The sequence below is a fragment of the Euprymna scolopes genome, chromosome 27 (assembly GCF_053919585.1).
Source record: "Euprymna scolopes isolate OS-2025 chromosome 27, ASM5391958v1, whole genome shotgun sequence".
Classification (NCBI taxonomy): Eukaryota; Metazoa; Mollusca; class Cephalopoda; order Sepiida; family Sepiolidae; genus Euprymna; species Euprymna scolopes.
Genome location: NC_136508.1, coordinates 33,616,906 through 33,640,518, shown reverse-complemented (window position 1 = coordinate 33,640,518; position 23,613 = coordinate 33,616,906). Strand labels below are relative to the sequence as shown.

General features: G+C 33.6%; 1 protein-coding gene across 1 annotated transcript in view; it reads right to left on the bottom strand.

The window, feature by feature from the left end:
• Positions 1-23,613, bottom strand: part of LOC145248803 (uncharacterized) — a 2,668,808-nt gene that overhangs the window by 325,264 nt on the left and 2,319,931 nt on the right. The window contains exon 10 of the mRNA XM_080110455.1: positions 17,387-17,540. Within this exon, the coding sequence (XP_079966581.1) occupies positions 17,387-17,540 (154 nt within the window). The remainder of the gene's footprint in view (positions 1-17,386; positions 17,541-23,613) is intronic.

Sequence of the window (23,613 nt, the reverse complement as noted above, 5' to 3'; positions counted from 1 at the left end):
TTAAATTCAAATAGTAAAGCAAGATTGTTTGAATTTCAGTTTCTTCTTAAGACATTTTATGCTTAAGCTTTCAGCTTGAGACATTTTCTAAAATCAAAATTATATCATGGAGTTTGATCAAAATTGGAATAAGGATTCGAGATATAAGGTTTAATGTCATTATCTCGATTTTAATCTTCGAAAAGGGCATGGAGAATTTATTTTACTCACCTTTTATATCTTTCTCTCTTTTTATTATATATACATATTTTTATGATTTTTTTATTACATTTTCACCCCAATCAAGGCGCAGTGCCACTTTGATGTAGGGGGCTACTATCAGGAACCTGATACCGGGGTACTATGTAGGGGGTTGGGCAGCAAGATGTCTGTTCACATTACATTTAAACTTCTGCATGTTAGTACCGTTGGAGAAGCAGGGACCCGGAAGGGAATTCCAAAGTCTAGCAGTTCTGGGGAAGAAACTACTGGAGTAGATAGCTTTCTTACATCTAGGTATCTCTATTGTGTAGGGGTGGAATTTAGCTGCTTGTCGCATTTGTTGGGGGTATTTACGTTGAGGGCGTACAAGTGCTTGCAGTTCGTCTGAGCATTCACCATTTAAATACTTGTAGAACAGGCAGAGGGATGCAAAATTTCATCGATGGGATAGAGGCTGAAGCTTAGATGACAGTTCAGGGCCTATCAGGTTAGCGATTCTCTTTTGAACCTTGTCTAGGAGCGAGAGACTAGTAGTAGATGCACCAGCCCAAATATGACAACAATACTCCATACATGGGCGAATGGTGGCCTTATAGAGGTACAGTATATTTTCGAGCATTAGTAGCTTTCTAGCATGGTAGAGAGATCCTACCTTCTTTGCAGCTGTCCTGGCAATGTTCTTAATGTAATTGTTTGAACTCCTGTTTCCTGTGAACGTTAGGCCGAAGAGTTTAAAAGAAGTACTTTCAGATAATGAGTCTTTAGCCATTGCTATTAGTAGTAGAGAAGGTTTCTTGTAATTATTGTAGGGAACGAATTTAGTCTTGGCAGCATCCATTTTTATCCCCACTCTACTACAGACTGGATGTCATTCTCTAGTTTTTCTGCCATTTCCTTAGATATGTGTTCACTTGTTTTCCTGTCGTGCCTGTTATAGAGCGGGTGTCATCAGTATACATACCGATCTCAGAGACAATTTTGTCAGGGAGGTTATTTATGAATATAAGGAATAATAGAGGTTCAAAGATAGACCCCTGAGGCACTCCTGCATTTATATCATATTGTTTAGATGTACAACCATCGAGGACAACCTGGATTTTTCTCTTATCTAGGAAGGATTTAATTATGTTGAGTATTCGTCCAGTGATACCGTATGATCTGATTTTCCTGAGAAGACCTTCATGCCATACCCTGTCAAAAGTCTTACTGCTCTACCCTCTCCTGCTTTTTCCAGTGAATGGTATATACGTTCAGAGATTACAGTTAGGATATCTGCTGTGTAACGGGCTTGCCTAAATCCATATTGTTGGTCAGTTAGAAGTTTCACATCTGTAAGGTGATGGACTAGAGCTTGGTTACTTATGGACTCAAATATTTTGGCAAAAAGTGGGAGGAAGCTACTGGGGCAATAATTTACTGGATCAGTTCTTTCGCCAATTTCCATTTTCCCCATATATCTAAAGTCTCAATAGGAAAATAACTGAACACTTCCTAAGCAATTTTTTCACACTCACCACTAACAACATTTCCTAAAGCATGTTTTATAAAACTATGCATACATTTTGTCCTCATTTAAAAATGATTACATTTATTCTGAACATACTGTCTTCCTCAAATACGTATTCCTGCAAAGGCTACAAACAGTTTCACTCTCTATCCAGTAAGTCTTATCACTCCTCACACATCACCGTGTTACTTCCTTCACATGTATAATAATTTTTACCCCACCACTTAATATTTCATTTTCTAACCTCATACTAATTCTAATATACTACACTAGATTTCCAAAAGAAATAATAACCGCTCCCTCAAACTCAATTAAATTGTATCATGCGTCTTGATTGTATATGGGAATATCAGAATTCTTGATTTTCAGAACTGACGTCTAGCTATTAATATTTTTAATCATTCTTCAGAATACTTGATACCCCATTTAAACAAATACTAGTAACAGGCAGTCTTTTAAACACACACACAAAAAAAATGGTTACCGGTAAAGCCAATCCAAAGGACTGTGCTTTATCACATTTCCAAAACCTTTGATAACAAAAATGGGCTGATGAATCTGTGATGACCAACCAGATTTTTATCCTAAATTCAGGATGATTAGATTGATGAAACCTGGGTAATCATCAACAGAGTGTTATGTATAATTTTTAATTATTTATATTAGTTTTTGTAGAACCAACGACCGAGCACTTCATTCTTTTTTTTTTTTAAACTAATTTGTGATTATATATATATATATATATATATATATATATATATATATATATATATATGCATATATATCATTTAAAGGGAATTAGAACAGCAATCATCTAAAGAGCAGAGTGTATTTGAATGTAATAATAAAATCAGTAATGTAATTAAAATACAAGAAAAACAGTGCTCGTTGTAATGTAGATATATAATAAGCTCAATAGGTATATATATCCTAGAGCTATTTTAATATTTAGTAAGATGATTGATAATTTATAATTAAAATTAAAAATTGGTTTCATAAGGAGGAACAAAACAAAATCAATAAATTGTACAAAAATTCTAGGTTTATTTTTGGTGTTTTTAAAAAAACACCCACCCAATATCTTTGCTGATGAGGAGACTTTGTTTCAAAAAACTATATGTTAAAATTATTGTCCATGACTTAGAGTCCATATCAATAAAAACATCGTTTCTGAAAGGATCGTACAATTTATTGATTTTGTTTTGTTCCTCCTTATGAAACCAATTTTTAATTTTAATTATAAATTATCAATCATCTTACTAAATATATATATATATATATATATATATATATATATATATATATATATATATAAAAGAAAAATAAGATATGCATTTGACACTACTGCCGAGACATAATATATATATATATATATATATATATATATATATATATATTTATATATATATATATATATATATATATATATATATATATAATGTCTCGGCAGTAGTGTCAAACGCATATCTTATTTTTCTTTTATTAATATTATTGGAATTTTTCCCCTTTTCCTTGTACATATTTGTGAATTATTCCATGGATTTTGGCCTTTTGGATTATTTTGGACCATCTTCCAATTATGTGATTTCCTTGGATTTTACTTTTGCGAATGGAAATTCAATTAACTTTCTTGGATTTATATTTTTGGATTTTACCGTCATTGGATAATTTACTTTTCACCAGACTATCCATTCACGTGTAATCACCTTTTTGTTCACCATATTCCCTCTGCTTCATTTTTTGTTATTAAGTAAGATCTTTGACTTACTTGCAGTTTTATCAAATACTTTTGTATGCAAAATCCGATCCCGCATTTTGCTAATTCCTACTCTCTGATAGAAGGAAAGTATTTCTAAGAAACTCTGCAGATTAAGGACTATCCACTTATCAAGTGTTTCCTTTTCAGATTAAATATGTTTTTAACTCTTTTTCGAATGTTTTTTTAACATGTTTTATTAACTGTTTTCTTACATATATATATATATGTATAAATTTTTCCCCTTTATGCTGTTGGTGTTGTTAAGTCTGGTGGCAGTCCTTAGATAAGAAAAATTATATCTGATCTGGTTGATGATTGTATTAAAGTCATATCGGATGTACGTCCTATAGTTGGCGTGAAAATTGAATTAGAGTTAGGCACATCTGCTGAAATTATTATTTTAAGATTTTAGATTATTATTTTAAGATTTAAAAAAAAAAACGAATAATGCTGTATAATTTTTTCTTAAATGGAAAATCATTTTTTAATGATTTTTTTTCTAAGACTTTTAGAGGCATCCACCTTAATAATAGAAGACTTCGTAATATATCTTTATCTATGAATTAAAAATGGCCACTTATATAAAAAATGCCTATCCTAATTTTTTCAGTTTTTTTTTTCAATATTACATGGTCATGAATCACTCTTTCTAGAAATTTTTTGATTTGACATTAATATAAATATATTCGATTGTTTAATGCATATGAAATGGACCTGCAAAAATGTACAAAAATTCTACTAATTAGAAGAATCTTAAAGATTTAATAAACTATTGAACTTGGTATATAGCGAATTCATCTTTCATATATAAGTGAGAATGTGTTTGTATGTGAGGACACTTTTCAACCTATATACTTAACAAATGTTTAATCTACAGACTTGGAATTTGGTATATAGGGTATTCAGACATGTGGAAAACTTTTAATCGGTTTTCATTCAGAAAAAGGGCTGCTAAGGGGGTCAAAATTGAAAAATTGGTACTTGGGGGGTCATCAGATCTTTATCTGTTTGTCAACTGTTTTAACTGCTGCACATGCGCAGTTGTGAAACATGACAGCTTCATATGGTAAGAATAAGTAGGTTTTGAAACATTTTTTAAAGAACGTATCAAGATGGTGTAATGGTTATCGTACTTGACTCACTGCATTAAGGTTTTGGTTTTGATCCCAGCTGGAGTATTTTTTTTTACTTACAAGTGAACTGTTTAGAACAAAACATAATATCCGCATGCACATGTCTCAGTTTCTTTCCGTTATTTCTTATTACATTTTTTTAAAGGAATTTGACGTTATGTTTAATACCTACGATATTTCTGTTTATAATAAAAAAGAAGTCTGCATTAATTTAAATATGATATTTATGGGTATTTTACGACCGGGCAACCAGCTAGTATATATATATATATATATATATATATATATATATATATATATATATATATATAATATGTGTAGCATTTGACAAATATATTATCTGATTTTAAAAGCAGCAAATGCAAGGATAAAGGCAATTTGCTCTGTTCTGATTAAGGCCTATTGCCTCCGTGTATGTAACTTTCACGCGAGTAAAAACGCCATTTCTTTTCCACTGTATATAACACAGAGAAATTTATCAAAGGATTACCATTTCATAGTAATTTGATATTACATCAGAGATTAGTGTCCCTCTGTTTCTTCTTTTCTGCTTCTGTTAGGCATGCTGGCATCTTACCAAAAAGAAGAGAGAGAGAGAGAGAGAGAGAGAGAGAGAGAGAGAGAAATGGAAGATACGGTTTACCAGGTTGAGTCGAGGTTTCTCATTCACTTTTCATAGACATTTCTATACGCATTGATTTTTCCCTGGCTTGGTTTCAGTTAAATCAACTGATTTGGGCTAAGAAGAACAATCAGCTAGAAAGATAATGGTCCGGGATAAAGTGTGGCTGACACTGAGAGTGACACACGCTAAGGCATTTGCACTGATTCAGTCAATAACTTCAGCATAAAACGCAAGCTAGGATTAACCCATTTTCATAGATACATGTCCACTTCAAGTTGACAGATATAGATAAGAATCTGTACACTGCAGAATCCCAAAACATGATGTGAAAATCTTCATACTTATTTATACTTATGCTAAACTTAAAATATTCATATTTATATATTTGTGGATTGTTATCCTCATCTTCATAGTTTTTGTTTCACAACGTTTCAGCCAACCGCAGAGTTTCTTAACAGTAATTTCTACCTTCCATATTTGTTGTCTCACCTCGTTTTAGCCAACTAATCCTCTGGCCGGTTTTGGGTAGGATTGAAACTGCTATCTTCAGACAATACTTACTTAGAACCATAGAGATTTAACGCTACTATCCAGGTAAGCATTGTATGAAGATCTTACCTAAAGCCGGCCAGAGGATTAGTTGGCCAAAACGTGGTGCGACAACAACAACTATGGAAGGCATTAATTACTAGGCTATGATAATAGCATATTCTTTTCATTGTTTTTACTCTCGAGTATATATCCGACACAGACACAATCAACCGAGGATCACATCACTCTACATAAAAACATAAGATATCAATGGATATATACCTGAGAATCAAAACAAGAAAAAGAATATGCTGTTGTCATAGCCCTAGTAATTACTGAGGATACAGTAAAGAGACTTAGCATTCCTATCCCGTTGCAGCTAACTACCTGACAAAGGCCAGAGGAATATGTAAATAAATATACAAATTATTCATTTCAAAGGATTCCAATAATAAAACAATATTAAAATATTCACTGTTGAAAATATTCACTCATTTTAAAAGCATACACTTATGTTGAATTGTGGTATGCTGAATTATATTGAATATATTTATCTTGAAGTTGAAATAGTAGACTGAAAATATTCATAACACAACGTTAACAAATATCTGTCGAATCGTCTTGTGAATTAAGCATAGTTTTCAATCCTTTTATATTACTGTCTCATCATCCAATCTAAAACATCACGATGGCTTAATTTTTTTTTTTTTACTTACCTCAAACAAGGCACGTTGCCACTGAAATATAAGGGGTTGCTATGAATTAAGGGCTAGATTTATTGGAGCATCCTAAGAGAGGAGTTGTATAGCAAGATGTTTGTTCACATATATTTAAATTTCTACATGATCATATAGTTGAGGAAGCAAGTAGCAGGGAAGGTATTCCAAAGCCAAAGAAAGAAGCTATTAGAGTAGAAAGCTTTCTGGTATCTGGGGGTCTTTACAATGAAAGAGTACAGTTTTGCCCATTCTCGGGTTGGTTGGGGGTATTTATGTTGAAAGAGCACATTCTATTGAAGTGCTTGTAAAATAAAACTCAGGCATGCAATTTTGTGACAAGATAGGGGATGAAGCTTGGTAGATAGAGGATCTTTTTTTTAGATTTAGGAGAGACTAGTGAATGCTGCATCAACTCAAATGTGGCAACAATATTCCACACATGGGCAAATGGTGGCTTTGTAGAGATCTTCAAATGGCTTTTGGTCTTGGTAAGTGGTCATTCATTATTATTAAAATAAATATATATATGAAATTATATCTAATGAAAGTTTGCATGAATTTCTGATCTTTGGAAATCTAAATCTTCGTTCATGAAATAAAACTACTCATCTATGTAATAATATGCTAAGCCACATCATATTCGTATGTACATTATCACCTCTCAGTCACTTTTTGTGATAAATCTAATGTCGAAAAGCAAGCTATTTTAACCTTACTTGTTTTAAAATGAATTGTTCCAAAATTTATGTCATCCCAACTAAAAACAATACAATTTAAAGAATACATTTCAAAACTTGACATTTGTTATATTGATTTGGAAAAAAATATTTAGCCGATAATTAGTTTTATACTAAGAGATTAGTTATTGCTTTAAAAAGAATTAAATTGCTACAATTTTACCTAAATAAATACAGAAGAAACATATTTGTTTTATTTATTTAACAGACTTTTTCCCGACACTGACAATTATTTTTATGGAAAATTCTGAAATCATATCATCTTCATCATCCCATTCAATTTAACATTCATATTACATGTTTGCATGTGTTGGAGAGCTTTAAAAAAGTAACTTTCAAACTAACCTGTCTCTATCCTTTATCTCCTCTTCATTTTTTTCTCCACGTTTCTCCCAATTGACCCTGCAACCATAACTGTTCTACATGTACTAATCCAACAATTCTCATCTATTTTATACATGAGAGCAACCGTGAGCTCTTTTAAGGTTTGTTGTTTTTGAATTGCTGAATATAGATATATATATACCACCATGTATTTTGGGAGGAAAAGTCCAGTGTTCGTATACTCTCTGCACGACATTAATATGAAAAGTCTTCTTGCGAAAATAACTGGTGGGTTATTGTCAACACCGATTTGCATTAGGCAATGTGCATGTTTAAAATTGTTACAAAGCTGAAGAGTATTTTGACATCATTCAAATTTTGTTAACCACTCTCCAGCTATGGTGTATCCACATGTAGAATTTGCATAATCAGTCCAGAACTTCTACCTTGCACAGATCATTGATAATCTAAAAACCATTCAGAAATGTGCAACCAAGCAAATAACTCAACCATCCTTTAAATATCTTGTTTTCTGAGGTTTAAGTTCACTGAAGTTCCGACATCTAGCAAACACCAAATTGTTAACCAGCTTGCCAACAACAACAACAACAACAACAACAACAACAACAACAAAGACAGAACATCTTTTTGATCTCCATGTGTCGAGGTGATCAAGTAAGTTGATAAGGTGCAGAAAGATATCTGTAATTCAATTGACCCCATCCTTTCTTTTATGTAACCTCTCTGTTTTTCAGAATTGTCTGATGTATTCCTTGCTTCATTTGTTCCAGCTCATTTAACTCGTTGATCTAATGGTCTCCATCAATTTGCTATTTTTAATATTTCACTGTAATACAGCTTTTTATTCCAGTAGCTTCTTTAAAATAAATCGCAAACTTGTGGAACTTTCTTCCTGCCGAGTCTTTTTCTCCCACAAATAGCATTGGTCTTTTCAAGACTAAGGTCAATAGGCATATCCTGTCTTTGCGATAATCAGTTTTTGTTCTTGTTCACTTCTTGCATCAAGTGTCATCATAACTTGTCTGTAGCGATTTCCATAAAAAAGATGAAGGGAGTAAAAGCAGGGTTTATTTACGAAGTACATAATGGCTATTATTTCGGAAATTACATTATCTTGGGTCTTCTTTTGCCGGTTATCAATTTGAAAATGATTCAAATTAAATTCATAGATTTTGATAAAGGTTATTAAGGTAATGACTGTTCAGAAGTAGTTTATAAGATAGCATATTAGAGATTTCGCTTAGCCTTGTTCTGTGGAGAGGAAACATTTTAATTAATGTCATAAGTCAAAATAAGAGTTATTCCCCTTGGAATCTAGACCATAATAGCTAACATTGTAGTATACATATCTAAAATTAAATCTAGAAAACGTCCACACATAGATACCGTTTCTTTTGGGCACATATGTAAGCAGATGTGCTTGTGTATAGATTGGATTTCAATGACCAAGCTGGTGGACAATAGATTGGGGTAGGGGAAAAAAGGCTGAATCATACACAAGTATTAATCATTAATCTAGGTTGAAGAATTATGGCAACTCTTAGTGTCTCTTGCTGTAAGAGACGAAAATATTTCTTTACATAAACGAAGAATGAATCTATATATGGAATGGAAGTTTCATGGGAATATTTAATTCATAAAAAGTCCCCCGTCGCATATATAATACTAGCAGGCTGCCTGGACTTGTCCGGTTGTAAAATATGCATAAATATTATATTTTAATTAATAAGAAACTGGGTCATATGCATCCAAGTATTATGCTTTTTCTGAACAGTTCACTTCTTGTAAATAAAAAATACTCGAGCTGAGATAGAAACCAAACTCTTAAGACAGTGAGTCAAGTACGATAACCATTATACCAGCTTCACACGATCTTTAATAAGTGTTTTCAAACTTACTTATTCTTAACATAAAGAAGCTGTTATGTTTCACAGCAGCACATGCACATTCGTGAAACAGTTGACAAACCGATAAAAAATCCGATGACTCCCAATTAGAAATGTTTCAATTTTAACACCCTAGCAGCATTTTTTTAAAAAATAAAAACCGATTAAAAGTTTTTCACATGTCTGAATAACCTATATACCAAATTTCAAGTGTATAGATCAAAAATTCGTTGAGTATATAGACTGAGAATTATCCTCACACACACATATTCTCACTTTTATAGATATATAGATAGATTAATGGAATGGTGCTATGATGGACTTGTTACACTTGCATACCCTCGGCATACATATCCACAACAAACCCGCTTAGGCACAAAATCACACCCTTTCACTGTTGAGGTCCCTAATAGTTTCTTCCCTCGATTAGCTAGACTTTGGAATTCGCTTCCTGCAACCTGCTTCCCTGACTGAACTGATATGCTGAAGCTTAAATGTAATGTAAACCAATTATCATTCCTAGGCATGATCCCAAATAGTAGCTCCTTACGTCCAAGTAGCGATATGCCTTGTTAGGTGTTTTTTTTGTTTTTGTTTTTTTACGTGAAGGTCACCACTTATCAAGGCCCGGAGAACACTCAGGGATAAGATATATTGCATGTACAGTAATTAATGAGATAGTATTGTAGTAATCATTAGTATTGAAGATTTGATAGAGTGTCTTACTTAAGAGGGCAGTGTGTCAGGAATTTGTTTATCTTGGACATGAAGATATCCAAGTTGTAGTCAGGTGGGAAACAGGCAATGGCAGAGAGTTCCACAGTCGTGCACTTCTGAGAAAGAAACTCTGCTCATTGAATCTACGTTTGGATTTAGGCACAAATAAAGAGTGGGGAAAATTATTGACAGTAGTTTCAGCCAGACGGGTGTTTCTCATGAAAGATTGGCGAGGGGGGACCAGAGATTGGAGCTCAGACGAGCACTTGCCATGGAAATAACGATAAAACAAAGACAGGCTTGCAACGTCTCTTCTGTGGGAGAGAGTCTCCAGGGAAGAGAAAAGGGCATCCCCGACTAAGCTACAAAGTCTATTTTGTACTCTGTCAAGGTAGGATAGACTGTTTTTAACAGCTCCTGCCCAGATGTGGCAGCAGTACACCATCCTTGAACTTACTTGGCTTTTATACAAATAGAGAATTGCATCAGTAGTGAGATATCTTCTGGAGGGGTAGAAGGATCCCACCATTTTCCCAGCATCCTTGGCAACAGACCTGATGTACGTGTTCCATTTCAGATCAGGAGTAAAGGTCAAACCTAAAAGCTTGTCAAAACATGGAGCCTCCACAAGAGGAGAGCCATCCATTTCAATTGATGCCAGATGAGGATCAGAGCGTTGATGATGTAAAGATAGAAGCTTGGTTTTGAATGCATTAAGACTAACCAGCCAATTTTTCCCCCACTGTACCACGCACTCAAGATCAGAAGAGAGAGAGAATTAGAGAGAAGCTTGTCATTTACGGCCTTTGATGTGTTGCCATAGATGGTCGTGTCATCAGCATAGATGTCAACGAATGATTTAAGTATGTGCCTTGGGAGATCATTGATGTAGATCAGGAAGAGAGTTGGACTCCTGAGGGACTCTAGCATTAATACTCTGGGCCTCTGATTTCTGCCCATCAACCACTACTCTTATGACCCTATCAGAGAGAAATGATTTAATGATCAAGAAAACATTACCAGTGATACCATAGCTAGAAATCTTGTGAAGTAGGCCCTTATGCCATACCTTATCGAAGGCCTTCGATATGTCAAGAGCAATTGCCCTGGAAAGGAAGCCTTTGTCAAGAGATTCACTAATCTTATGAGATATAACCGTTAGCACATCTGCAGAGCGGATACCATATTGCATGTTACTAAGAAGGTTGTTTCTGTTGAGGTGGTTGACTACTTCTTTATTTAATATGGATTCCAACAACTTAAATAAAGAAGTAGTCAACCATCCAAAAATCCATCTTTATTTAATATGGATTCCAACAACCATCCAAAATCCATCTTTATTTAATATGGATTCCAACAACTTACTCATGACACACGGGATACTTATTGGTCTGTACTGAGAGGGAGATTACTTCTTAAGGCAACGTTTAAACAGCTTTGTAAGTATGGGGGCAAGTTCTGGTTGGAGCTTTTTCAGCACTATAACTGGAATGCCGTCAGGGCCAGTTGCTTTACTGGAATTAAGGTTCTTGATTAGCTTGGCGACCTCACGCACAGATATTTGTATGTTGCATAGCGTGTTGTCTGTTATAGGAGGAAATACAGGGAGTTGATGGCCTTGGTGGCATAGGTAGAATTAGCTGCAAATTTTTTGGCAAATAGTTTGGCTTTGTCTGATGCTGACGAGATGACCTCAGGTCCATTGATGATGGTTGAGATAGAACGCTCGCTTTTGTTCAGGATCCTGTTTGCTATTTGCTAAAATTGGTGAGAACCAAGCTGCTGCTCAGCTACTTTGGAAATTTTTTGATGGTATGAATCGGTCTATGCCTGCAATTAACCATTCCGTCAGGTCTGATACTATAGAAGACACATCCTTTTTAAATATGGAATACAGAGGTAGATCGGATATGAATGTATGGAAGCTATCCCAGTCAGCCATAGAGAATCGATATACAGTACGGTGGAGAGGTACGTCTGAAGACTTATCTAATTTCGTTTTTATCTTAACTACTACAACAGAGTGGTTGGAGGATCCCAAAGGAGATAGAACAGAACATGAACATAGCTCAGGGGAAGTTGTGAGGAAAAGGTCAAGAAGGCTTGCATACTGACTGGTAGTATCAGGCACACGGGTGGGTTCGTGAACAATCTGAGTGAGATCATAGGCAGTGGCAAAATCATGACAGAACCTCCCCTTGTCATCGGTCTTATTTGAGTGGGTCAGCCATTCCACATCATGGACATTGAAGTCACCACAAATGTGAATGAGCAGACAGGATGTGGTCAATTTTCACAGATATGCTCTTAAAGATAGTAACCCCACTGTTGTGGGGCCGATAGAGGGCGAATATAAATGCAGTGGTGTAAGCTAGTGCAACCCGGAAGCACATATAAGGTAAATTAGGAACTTCTCTGGAGATATCACTACCACATGGAAAGCCATCTTTAATGTAGGCACATATTCCATGCCCATGGCGATCTTGGGGGTCAGATTTAGATGTTAAGTTGGAGTATCCTTTAATTATGAATTCGTCTAGGGAAGTGGTTGACCCTATGCCAGTTTCACTTAGAAAGAATATGTCTGGTTTCATCTCCTGTAATTGTGTTTCAACCGTTAGAAGGTTGGAACATAGACCCCTGATGTTGGAGAAGGAGACCTGGTAGTAGGGGTCTAAGTTGGAGGATGGGGTTCTAGGTTTATTCGTGTTTTGCTTTTGGAGATTTGTCATGTTGAGGTTTTGGGATTTTTGGAACAGGTCGATAGACTTGGTTGGAGCAGGACAGAGAGGGAAAGTAAGAGAGAAAAAGATTAGAAACATGAGTAAAAAAATAAAATAATTCACATAATTTTATACATAGGATCAACTTATATAGATATATTGGCCTATCTAGCATTGTATGTAATAAATTAGAACCTTTGTGGGCACCTACTCCCAGCCCTGAGCCATATATTATCATTTTTGTAATGTTTTTCAAGTTTGAAGCTTTTCTTTTTTATTTATATCATTTATTTATTTACATAATTCTATTCACCTTACTACTATTAGTACTTTAGTATTTTTTGCTTCTTCTTTATTTGCGTCATTTATTTACTGATATTATCTTCTTATTTAAATCTGTTACTAGTACTGCTCCCTCCATTTCTTTATCTTCATCATTTCTTGCCTTATTTGCCCACTGCTTCATTATTGGTATTATTTAATTTGCAATCAAGATTATCAGAGTTGTAGTATTTTTAAGATCTAGCATTAATAATAGAGCCTAAAGCTCAAACACAACCATTTTTATGTCTAATTTGTATAACTATTTTTAAGCAGTTCATAATAAATTAAATATTCGGTGTTATTCATTTATAATTATATTGTTCTATTTTTATGTATGTATATATGTGTGTGTACAATATTTTCTTTGATATTTACACTAATTAACGTACTTTAATAAATAAGGATGAATTATAAAATCTTTCTTACAATATTATACTCATATTTTTCAAGAGAAGTTATTTAGATAAAACTAATACATCTGAAATAGAAAAAAAGATATACCAACGCGGCATATGAGTTCATAGAAAGAGAAAAGGAGGAGAGGCGACTGTTGACTACTTGCTTGCTCTCTCTAAATTTGAAAACTTGAGCTCCATACACATCACAGCTCTAATGAATTTTTTTTTCATTTCTTTACGATCTTATTTAAAAGATAAATAAATTTTTATAAAAATTTACCAAACTACTTACGTTTATCTATTTATATGAATAAATGTAAAATTATTGTCTCATGCTTATGGCAAAGTTATGTATGCTTTATCGTTATTTTCATGGCAAATGCTCGACTGAATTTCAATCTATACACCTCCTTGCCAAACTTTCACAAAAACACTTGACTAGCTACAATCACGATATATGATTTTCCCCATTATCTGTGCTTAAATCAAAATGCAGATTCCATAAAAAAAGCTTCTTTCCAGAACTGCCTGTCTGTGGAGCACTGTCCTACTGGCCTGCTTCCCGGTTGAATAAAACATAATAACCTTCAAATCCAATGTTAACAAGTTCTTTTTGAGCCGTCTCCATAAATAATCAAATTCTACCCAATTTACACCATTAATGATTACCAAACTACCATCTTACATTCATTAACTCTTATCTTCAAGTGACTTTTAGGTCTTGATAAGTGGCGACTTCCAAGTAAGAAAAAAAAGTAACAAACTTTGTGAAGCAATAGCGAGCTGGCAAAGCTAGCTAGTATGGATAGATGGTAATGAAACACATAATTAAACTTTCTGTTTTCATAAACTGACCAGGAGCAAATTTATACATCAGGAAATAAAGTAGTGACTTAATGATAAGCTTTCAAATTTGATTGTTATTTTCATGTTTCGGTTGAAGGTTAATTAGGTGCATCTGTTTGAACTTGGAAATTTTTATGTTGAACTTAGGAACCTATATAGAATTTAAAACGGAACTCTTTATCTTACCCAAGTGGTTAGATTGTTAATTGTATTAACCATGACTGTGCATCACATGTAGTAAGAATTAAACCTTCAACCTCCAAAAGATGATCACTTAGAATTGATTTTTAAACACCACCATTAACCATAGGTTTATGTAACGGGTTCAGTTTAAAATTCCGAATAGGTTTCCTGACTTCAATATAAATAATCCAAATTCCAAACAGATGCACTTGAAGACATTCAGAAGTTACATCGGCTGAAACGTTATGAAAATAAAAATCAAGATGAGAATAGTTTGAATAATTTAAAGAAGGACTGATAACCTGGGTATGCCAAGTTGGATTCCAGTGTGTTTCATAGAAACATTTTCATCAAACCCACATCTGCTCTTATGCCTAACCTCGCAGACAGGAAGTGAATAAAAGTAACAAGACTTTGCAGAATATTCTACAAGAAACAAACATCTTGCATTAAGACATGTCTGTGAAATTTACATGCCATTAACATATGAACAATCTTAAAACTAATATCATATGTCTGTTCATATCACATTTAAACTTCTACATGTCAGGAAAGCAGGAAACTAGGAAGGAATTCCAAAAGCTTGCAGCCTGATGGAATAAACTATTAGAATAAAAAGTTTTCCAGCATCTAGAGACATCGACAGCGAAGGGGTAGGATTTTGTTGCTTATCATGTTAGTTGGGAGTAAGTAGGTTTAGGGGGCACAAGTGCTAGGAATTCATCTGAGTATATGCCATTAAAGTACTTGTAAGATAGGCACAGGGATGCAACATCATGACAATGGCAGAAAAATAGAGTTTGGTCGATAGTGCAGAATTTATTGGATTTAAGATCGTTTTTTGGACCTTGTCTAAAAGAGAGAGACTGGTGGTAGATGCACCAGTCAAGATGTAGTAACAATCCTCCATGCTTGATCGAATCGTCTTGGCAATATCCTCAATGTATTTTTTCACATTCATGTTGCCTGTGAATGTTAAGCGGATGACAAGATTTCAGGTAGGGCGCTACTTGTCATGTCAACGGTGGTTGAGAAGGTTTTTTTCTTTATAATTGGTAAAAAGAAGCTCAGTCTTAGTAGCAGAAAGGAAAGAAGCTCAGTCTTAGTAGCATTAAATGTTACCATCTATTTATGCTCCCATTCCACTACCAACTAAAGGTCTTTTCTAAGTTTTCTGCCATTGCCTTGGATATGTGTACATTCATTTTTCCCTCATGTCTATTATAAAGTATAGCATCATCAGCAAATGTACCCATCTCGAACACAATTTTATCAGGGAGGTCGTTTATGAATATCAAGAATAATAAAAGGCCATGAATCGACCCCTGAGACACACTTGTATTAATATCATGTTGTTTAGATGTATGACCATCGAGGACCACCTGTATTTTTCTCTTGTTAGGAATTGAGAACACAAGACACTGTAAACTAAAAAGTGCACAAACAGGGTCCATCAATATAAGTTTAAGTAAAAGATACAAGTTTGTCATTAGGAATCCATGTGGGGATAAGTAAACCATTTATAGTACTTTCAAGGAGAGTAGAAATTTTGAGCACAAAAGAATATATACTCCTTAATGGGTTCCTGCCAAAGCCAAAATAGTTAAGAAAATTCACAGATACTTTCTTATATTTATATAGTGTAGTAGACTGCCACTTAAATTAGCTAACAATATTAATATTTTGCAAAACAAAGGAAGGGAGGTAACCCTTTCAATCATTCTTTTGAATATCTAAAACTTTATGATTACATAATTTTTTCCCAAATATGCCACACCTCTTTGCTGTTACTTTGATATTTATTGAAAATTTAATAACATATTTTCAAATAGTTTGAATTTTTATTTTTCAAAACAATAACTCTGTTTATTGTAAATCTCATGTCAAAATTACCTTTATTTTTCTTTCTTATAAAGGAATGGCTACTAGTTTTTCTCTACTCTATTTTAATTGTGCATTCTTAACTGAGTTTAAATCTATGGTTCCTACTCGCTGTAAACAAAGTTTCCTAGTAAAATGGTTTCGAAAAATGCTGCTTCATTTATAGCTTGGCTGCAATTTCAATATCACTTTTTATACACACAAATCTTTAATTTAAGAAGCTCAATGTGATTACAGAACATATGACAGAAGTCTATATTCCAAATTTCATGATGTTGACAATCTTACAATTTATTTCTTTAATTCTGTTGACACTTACAGTTTTTGACAGAAACTGTTTTGTAGCAAAATAATCATTCATTTAATTATTATATCAATCAAAGAAAATAGATTCTTTGATTGATATAATAATTAAATGAATGATTTTGTCCTATGAAACAGTTACGTTCAAGAACTGTAAGTGTTAACAGAATTAAAGAAATAAATTGTAAGATGGTCAACCTCATGAAACTTGGAATATAGATTTTTGGCATTTATATATATATATATATATATATATATATATATATATATATATATATATACTTCAGAATAAAATTATTTAACAATCAACTGGTATGGAAACCTGTGTCTTACTGACTTTAGCAAATAAGGTGTAAACCATTACAACTATTTGCTAATATTTTCTCCTCTGAAGAGATGGTAGACATCGAAATCCTAGAAGATAAGGAGTTATAATATTTCAAATATATTCGTTGTCTTACAAAGAATAATAAAAATCTTTTGATTTGAAATTTAAACATTTCACGTCACAAGTTTTTAAATCTATTGAATGACTAAAATTTTATATAAGTAAACGGGGGGGACTTACTTTCAATAATTAATCTTGTACCAATAACAATGCTGGTAATCTGATTGGTTGCCACACACTCGTAGTCACCATGATCCTCTTTAGTCAGCTTGTAGATGGTCAGATTGCCCTTATTCTTCACAACCCGGCTGTCCCAATTTATCTCCCCATTAACCTGAAATTAAAGCAAAAATAATAAAACAAACACTTAATAACAAGCATATATGATATGATGAAAATCAACTTCTCAAAACTAGAATTGATCAGACTTAACAGGGATAGACATGCAAAGGGCTGTTAATTAAAGCTTTATGACACATCTGAATACAAATTAAAACTGATCAAGAAAATGATTCATGCAATACATATATATATATGGCCTGGCAAGGCCACAGGAGAGACAACCGAAGCAGCAAAACTGAAGCTGCCTGCCAGGAAACTATATATACAAATGTAGGCAAATTCGGGTATATTTTATTGGTTTGAAAATATAGGTTCTTTTTTACTAATTGTCATAAAATTTTAACCATAGAATAGTATTATAATCTTCAAAAAGCCTACAAATTTTCATGTAATTTCGTCCCATAGAACCAAAGCTATAAGAATTTAAGCATTTAATGTGGTTACCAGTATAGATATATCCACACACATACATACATATATATATATAATTAGTTTTTATTGGAAAAAGAAATCCAGCAGAGTGCTCAATTATAAGGAAAATTCGAAAATAAGAGCGTATTATTTATATTTTGTTTAGAGAAAGTTTTAAATGAGATAAATCATAGGTACTGTCGGTTTCAAACCCGATAATTAGGACCGTTTTAGATACCAACATCAAGCTCTCTTCAGCACATACTCATCTCTGATATGGGTATCTAAAACGGTCCTAATTATCGGGTTTGAAGCCGACAGTATCAATGACTTATCTCATTGAAAACTTTCTGCAAACAATATATATATATATATATATATATATATATATATATATATATATATATATATTAGTACATTTGGGCAGCATTTTTTCTCTAATGCACGTTTCATTGCCTGTTTCCCACCTGACTACAACCAGGATGTCTTCAAGTCCAACATAAACAAATTCCTGATGAACCGCTCCCTTAAGTAAGACACTTTATCAAATCTCCAATACTAACGTACTGTACACGCAATAACCCTTATCCCCGAGTGGCGTCCGTGCCTTGATAAGACATCCAAGTTGTAGTCCAGTGGGAAGCAAGCAGACGGAACAGAGTTCCACAGGCGTGCAGTTCTAAGAAATAATCTTTGTTCATGGAATCCACGTTTTGATTTAGGCACAGATAAAGAGTGGGGGAAATTTTTCACAGTGGATTCAGCTAGACGGGTGTTTTTTGTGAAAGATTGGCGAGGGGGGACCAGAGATTGGAGTTCAGACGAGCACCTGCCATGGAAATAACGATAAAACAAGGATAGGCTTGCAACGTCTCTTCTGTGGGAGAGAGGTTGCAGGGTAGAGAAAAGGGCATCCCCCACTAAGCCACGAAGTCTATTTTGTACTCTGTCAAGGCAGGATAGGCTGTTTTTAGCAGCTCCTGCCCAGATATGGCAACAGTATTCCATCCTTGGACGTACTTGGCTTTTATATAGATAGAGAATTGCATCAGTAGTGAGATATCTTCTGGAGCGGTAGAAGGATCCCACCATCTTTCCAGCGACCTTGGCAACAGACTTGATGTACGTGTTCCATTTTAGATCAGGAGTAAAGGTCAAACCCAGAAGCTTGTCAAAACACGGGGCCTCACCCAGACGAGAGCCATCCATCACAACTGATGCCAGATGGGGATCAGAGCGTTGTTTCATTATTTATTACAAAAAGATTAAAAACAAGTCAATTAGTAATAAACAATAATCCTACATCCGACGACAGTTTACTCAAAACTAGAAATGGCGTGTACATTTTTAAATGCCCTATAAGAGAATGTGTCTCCAAAAATAACATGTACATCGGCATGACTATCTTCCCCAAATAGCTCAATTCATCAGCACTTCAAAGCACACGATACCCCCAAAACCGAATTTAGGGATATACTAATTAAAGACAGCCATTTTAGCTGTCTCACACTGTGATGTATGCTTCCCAATTATTTAAGCTCTACTAATCTGTATGAAAAAACAACCATCAATCAGTCTCAATATGAAGGGGAAAGTATGTTTAAGTGTTTTAAGTATTTTAAATATTTTAAACAATTCTAACCTTTTCATCTCGTCAAATTATAAATGTTCAATCAAAATATACTATTAGTTATATTTATACTTGTTATAATTAGGGCTATGACAATAACATATTCTTTCCCTTGTTTTGATTCTCAGGTATATATTCATCGATATCTTATATATGTTTTTATGTAGAGTGATGTGGTTCTCAGTGGATTAATTGTGTCTGTGTCGAATATATACTCGAGAGTCAAAACAATGAAAAGAATATGCTGTTGTCATAGCCCTAGTTATAATATGCTTAGAGATCATCATATATCTTTATAAAGCTACCATTCTCCCATACAAGAAGTATTGTTTCCACATCTGGGCTGGTGCTTTTATCACTATTCTCTCACTCTTAGACAGGGCCCAAAATAAAGTTTAAAATCTAATAGATCCCTCACTTATCGGCCAAGATCCAACCTCTATTCCATCGCCACAATGTCAAAATCCTGTGTCTGTTCTACAAGTACTTTAATGGAATGTGGTCTGATAAACTCATAACACTTGTACCTCTTGATGTACATAATTCTGATTAAGGCAATAAGCAACAAAATACCACCCCTTCACTGTGGAGGCTTCTAGATGCCAGAAAGTGTTCTACTCTAATAGTTTATTCCCTCTAGACTTTGGAATTTTCTCCCTGTTTCCTACTTCTCTGACTGTACTAAACTACAGAAATTTAAATGTAATGAGCAATCATTTTGCTGCACAACTTCCTACAGTCATCTGTTAGACACAATCCCAAATAGTAGCCCCTTATGTTCCAAGTGACTATATGTTTTTTTTTTGGGGTGGGGGGTGAAAAAGGATTTTTTTTAATTATCAAGAAACGTAGATGACTTGATTTAAAAATCCTATTCTATCCACAAGTGCATTTTTTTTTTTATCTGGAAAGTGTTTAAACTATTTTACAACGGCTTTATAAGACTTGCATGAGATGAGGGTGTAAAAGTCTTGTCTAAGTAAATGAACGCTTTCATTAATGGCAGACGATGTCGACTAACTGCGAGTGATGAATATAAAGTGGAATTTTAATTAATTCAGAAAATCAAATTTGACACAAAGTTAATTAGTTTGTGTTAAGAAAACAAAAATGTTGAAAGTAAACAATTTTTAATTAAAACCTGATACAAGATACAAAAATACAGTTTTCTTATGAAATATTAAAGTTAATCTGAGATGTGGTACAGGCAAATATCAACATTTAATTTAGTGTTTTTGTATAGACACGAAATTGTTCCAGAAGGTTCTATCTGCACTTTTTGTATTATGTTTCTGAAATTTTATAGATGAGCATTGATTATTCGTATTTGGATTCTTTGGACTAATGTTCTCATCTTGAGTGTTATTTTCACAACGTTTCAGTCAATATAACCTCCGACCTTCTTCATGTATCTTGTTTAAAAAATTATATATATGTAATAATAAAAGTGATATATAATGATAAGTAGTAAGATTATATGCCTAGACTAGAAACAAAAATAGGTTTAAGACTCCTAAACTTCATACAAGAATTGTCTGCAAGAACCTGTGGCATAGTGAATAAAGTACTTGGTAAAATTCAGTTGCTTTTGGAGGTTTAAGATTCAATCCCCAGTGCAGATAACATTCAAAATACAATTGTGAATTACTTAAGAATTTTACCTAATGAAATGAGAGCTGTTACCTGGAGATAAAATAAAGGGTTCTATTCAAAATTCTGTGCAGATACCTGAGTTCAATAAAAAGGTACTTAGGTCGGAGGTGACATCAACAGAAATGTGAAAATAACACTCAAGATGAGAACAGTAGTTCAAATAATACATACTCTTTGTAGTTTTGAGATATGTCATTTCAAAATTTATCAAACCATGTCGAGTGACTACTTTCCATCCACTGGGTCCACAGATGGTAGATAGGGAAACTTCTCTTCTTCAAGTTATTGCTTACTTCTTTATAGTATAACTAGCTTTATTTACCTAACGTTGCCCATGTGAAGACATATTACCGGGTGAGAAGCTTAGAGAAAAATAATTCAAAATATAGGTATGTTTAGGTATTTTTTTGAAAAGTAGAATTTTTAAACAATCGCTTTAGTTTTTTCTTTTTGTTTTTTTTTTTATTTATTAATTTTACATAAAGAAGTGACCACTTATCAAGAGGCCCGGAAGCCACTTGAGGATAAGGGTTAATGAATGTAAGGTGGTAGTGTAGTAATTGTTAATGGTGTAGATTAGGTAGAATTTGGATTATTTAAGGGGATGGCTCAGTTCTAGAAAAGGAGCTTTGTTCATGGAATCTGCGTTTAGATTTAGGCACATATAGAATGGGGGAAATTGTTGACAGTCATTGTAGCTAGTTAAGTAAAGGGAACTTAGATGAGCACGTGCCATGAAAATAATGATAGAGCAGAGACAGGCTTATAACATCTATTCAGTGGAAAAGTCGTTGCAGGGAAGAAAAAAGCACATCACCTACTCGATTTTGAAGCTGGTTTTGAACTCTATCAAAGCAAGAAAGGGCATGCTGAGCAGATTAACTGATCTGACACCTGAGCACTGATTATTAAATTCAATATTTTTTCTTTTATTCCTTTAACTTTATTCATAATGTTTCACAGATGTCGAGAACGAGAGATGTATACTTTATATCACTATTGCTAGAGAACGTGGGTTCAAATCGAGGTTAGTCCTCAAGGTAATCCCTTAATGCTTTATATGAGAGGTCAATGTAATGTACGGAGCCACAGGCAGACAGGCGAAATAAAAAAAAATTGCTTTCATATTTTTCCCCTATTCATATACTCACGTATCATGGTTCTAACACTTTCTAATTTTATCTTTGAAGAGCGTTGAAGTTAAGTATTTCTATTATATGGAAATGTAGACAGACCAGGAGACTTTATTGGTTTGGTAAAATTGAAACAGTAGATGAGAGTACTTGCATTATTAGATGTAGAACAGTTGACGTAGCACAGTCTGTTGGTATGGGAAGGTCAAGGAAAACAAGTGAGAAAGTGATAAGGAGAGACTTGAGAGAAACAGGTATAAATAAAGACCTGATCAGAGATAGATTAACTTGGAATCAATTAGTAAAAGTCGTCTAAAACATGCCAGTTTGACAATAGTATATTTATTATTTTTTTTATATTTATTTTTTTAAATTAGTTTCATTAGAATCATTATAGACTATTAGAAATTAGACAGAACCAATGTTAATTATGAGTTTAAATACCATTTAGGAGAAAGTAACTTTTTATTATTATTATGATGATGATGATAACGACGACAACAACAACAACAACAATAATAATAATAATAAAAAACTACATTCGTTTCACAACCACTACCCTATTCCACCTCCTCACCATTGTATTTTGTAAACCCTAGCTCAATTTACCAACATCTACAAAAATATAACTACCCCTCCCCCAATTTAAGAAAAATCTTCATAAAATAAATAATACTAAAATAACATATTCCAAAACCAAATTTAAAAAATATACTCAAAGCTATCTTCATCAAAACCCAACAACTTACAATTAATAATATTAACTATGAAACCAGCAATTATATTTTAAAATAAACCGCCCCCTTAAGTAAGACACTTTATCAAATCTCCATTACTAATGATTGCTACAATATTATCCCATTGGTTATTGTACACACGATAACCCTTATCCCCGAGTGGCTTCCGAGTCTTGATAAGTCATGACTACCATGTAAAAAAGAAAAAAAAAAGCATGATATAATTTTTATCCTGAGGCACAAGTTCTGGCATCATGGAATTTAAATTGTTAACATCCTTCTGGAAAAAGTGTGAGAACATTCTCTTGGCATCTAACTGGCCACATGCGCTTATTTCACATCTACTTTTTAAAATTCTCCTATTTTCCCTAAATGTTCAGTTAATTTTGTTCAGTTAATTTTTTACTTGATCATGTTTCAACAAAAAATTGAAATCATACGTGATACACACGGAACATATACATTTTTAATACCAAAAAAAAAAAATAATTAGAAACATTA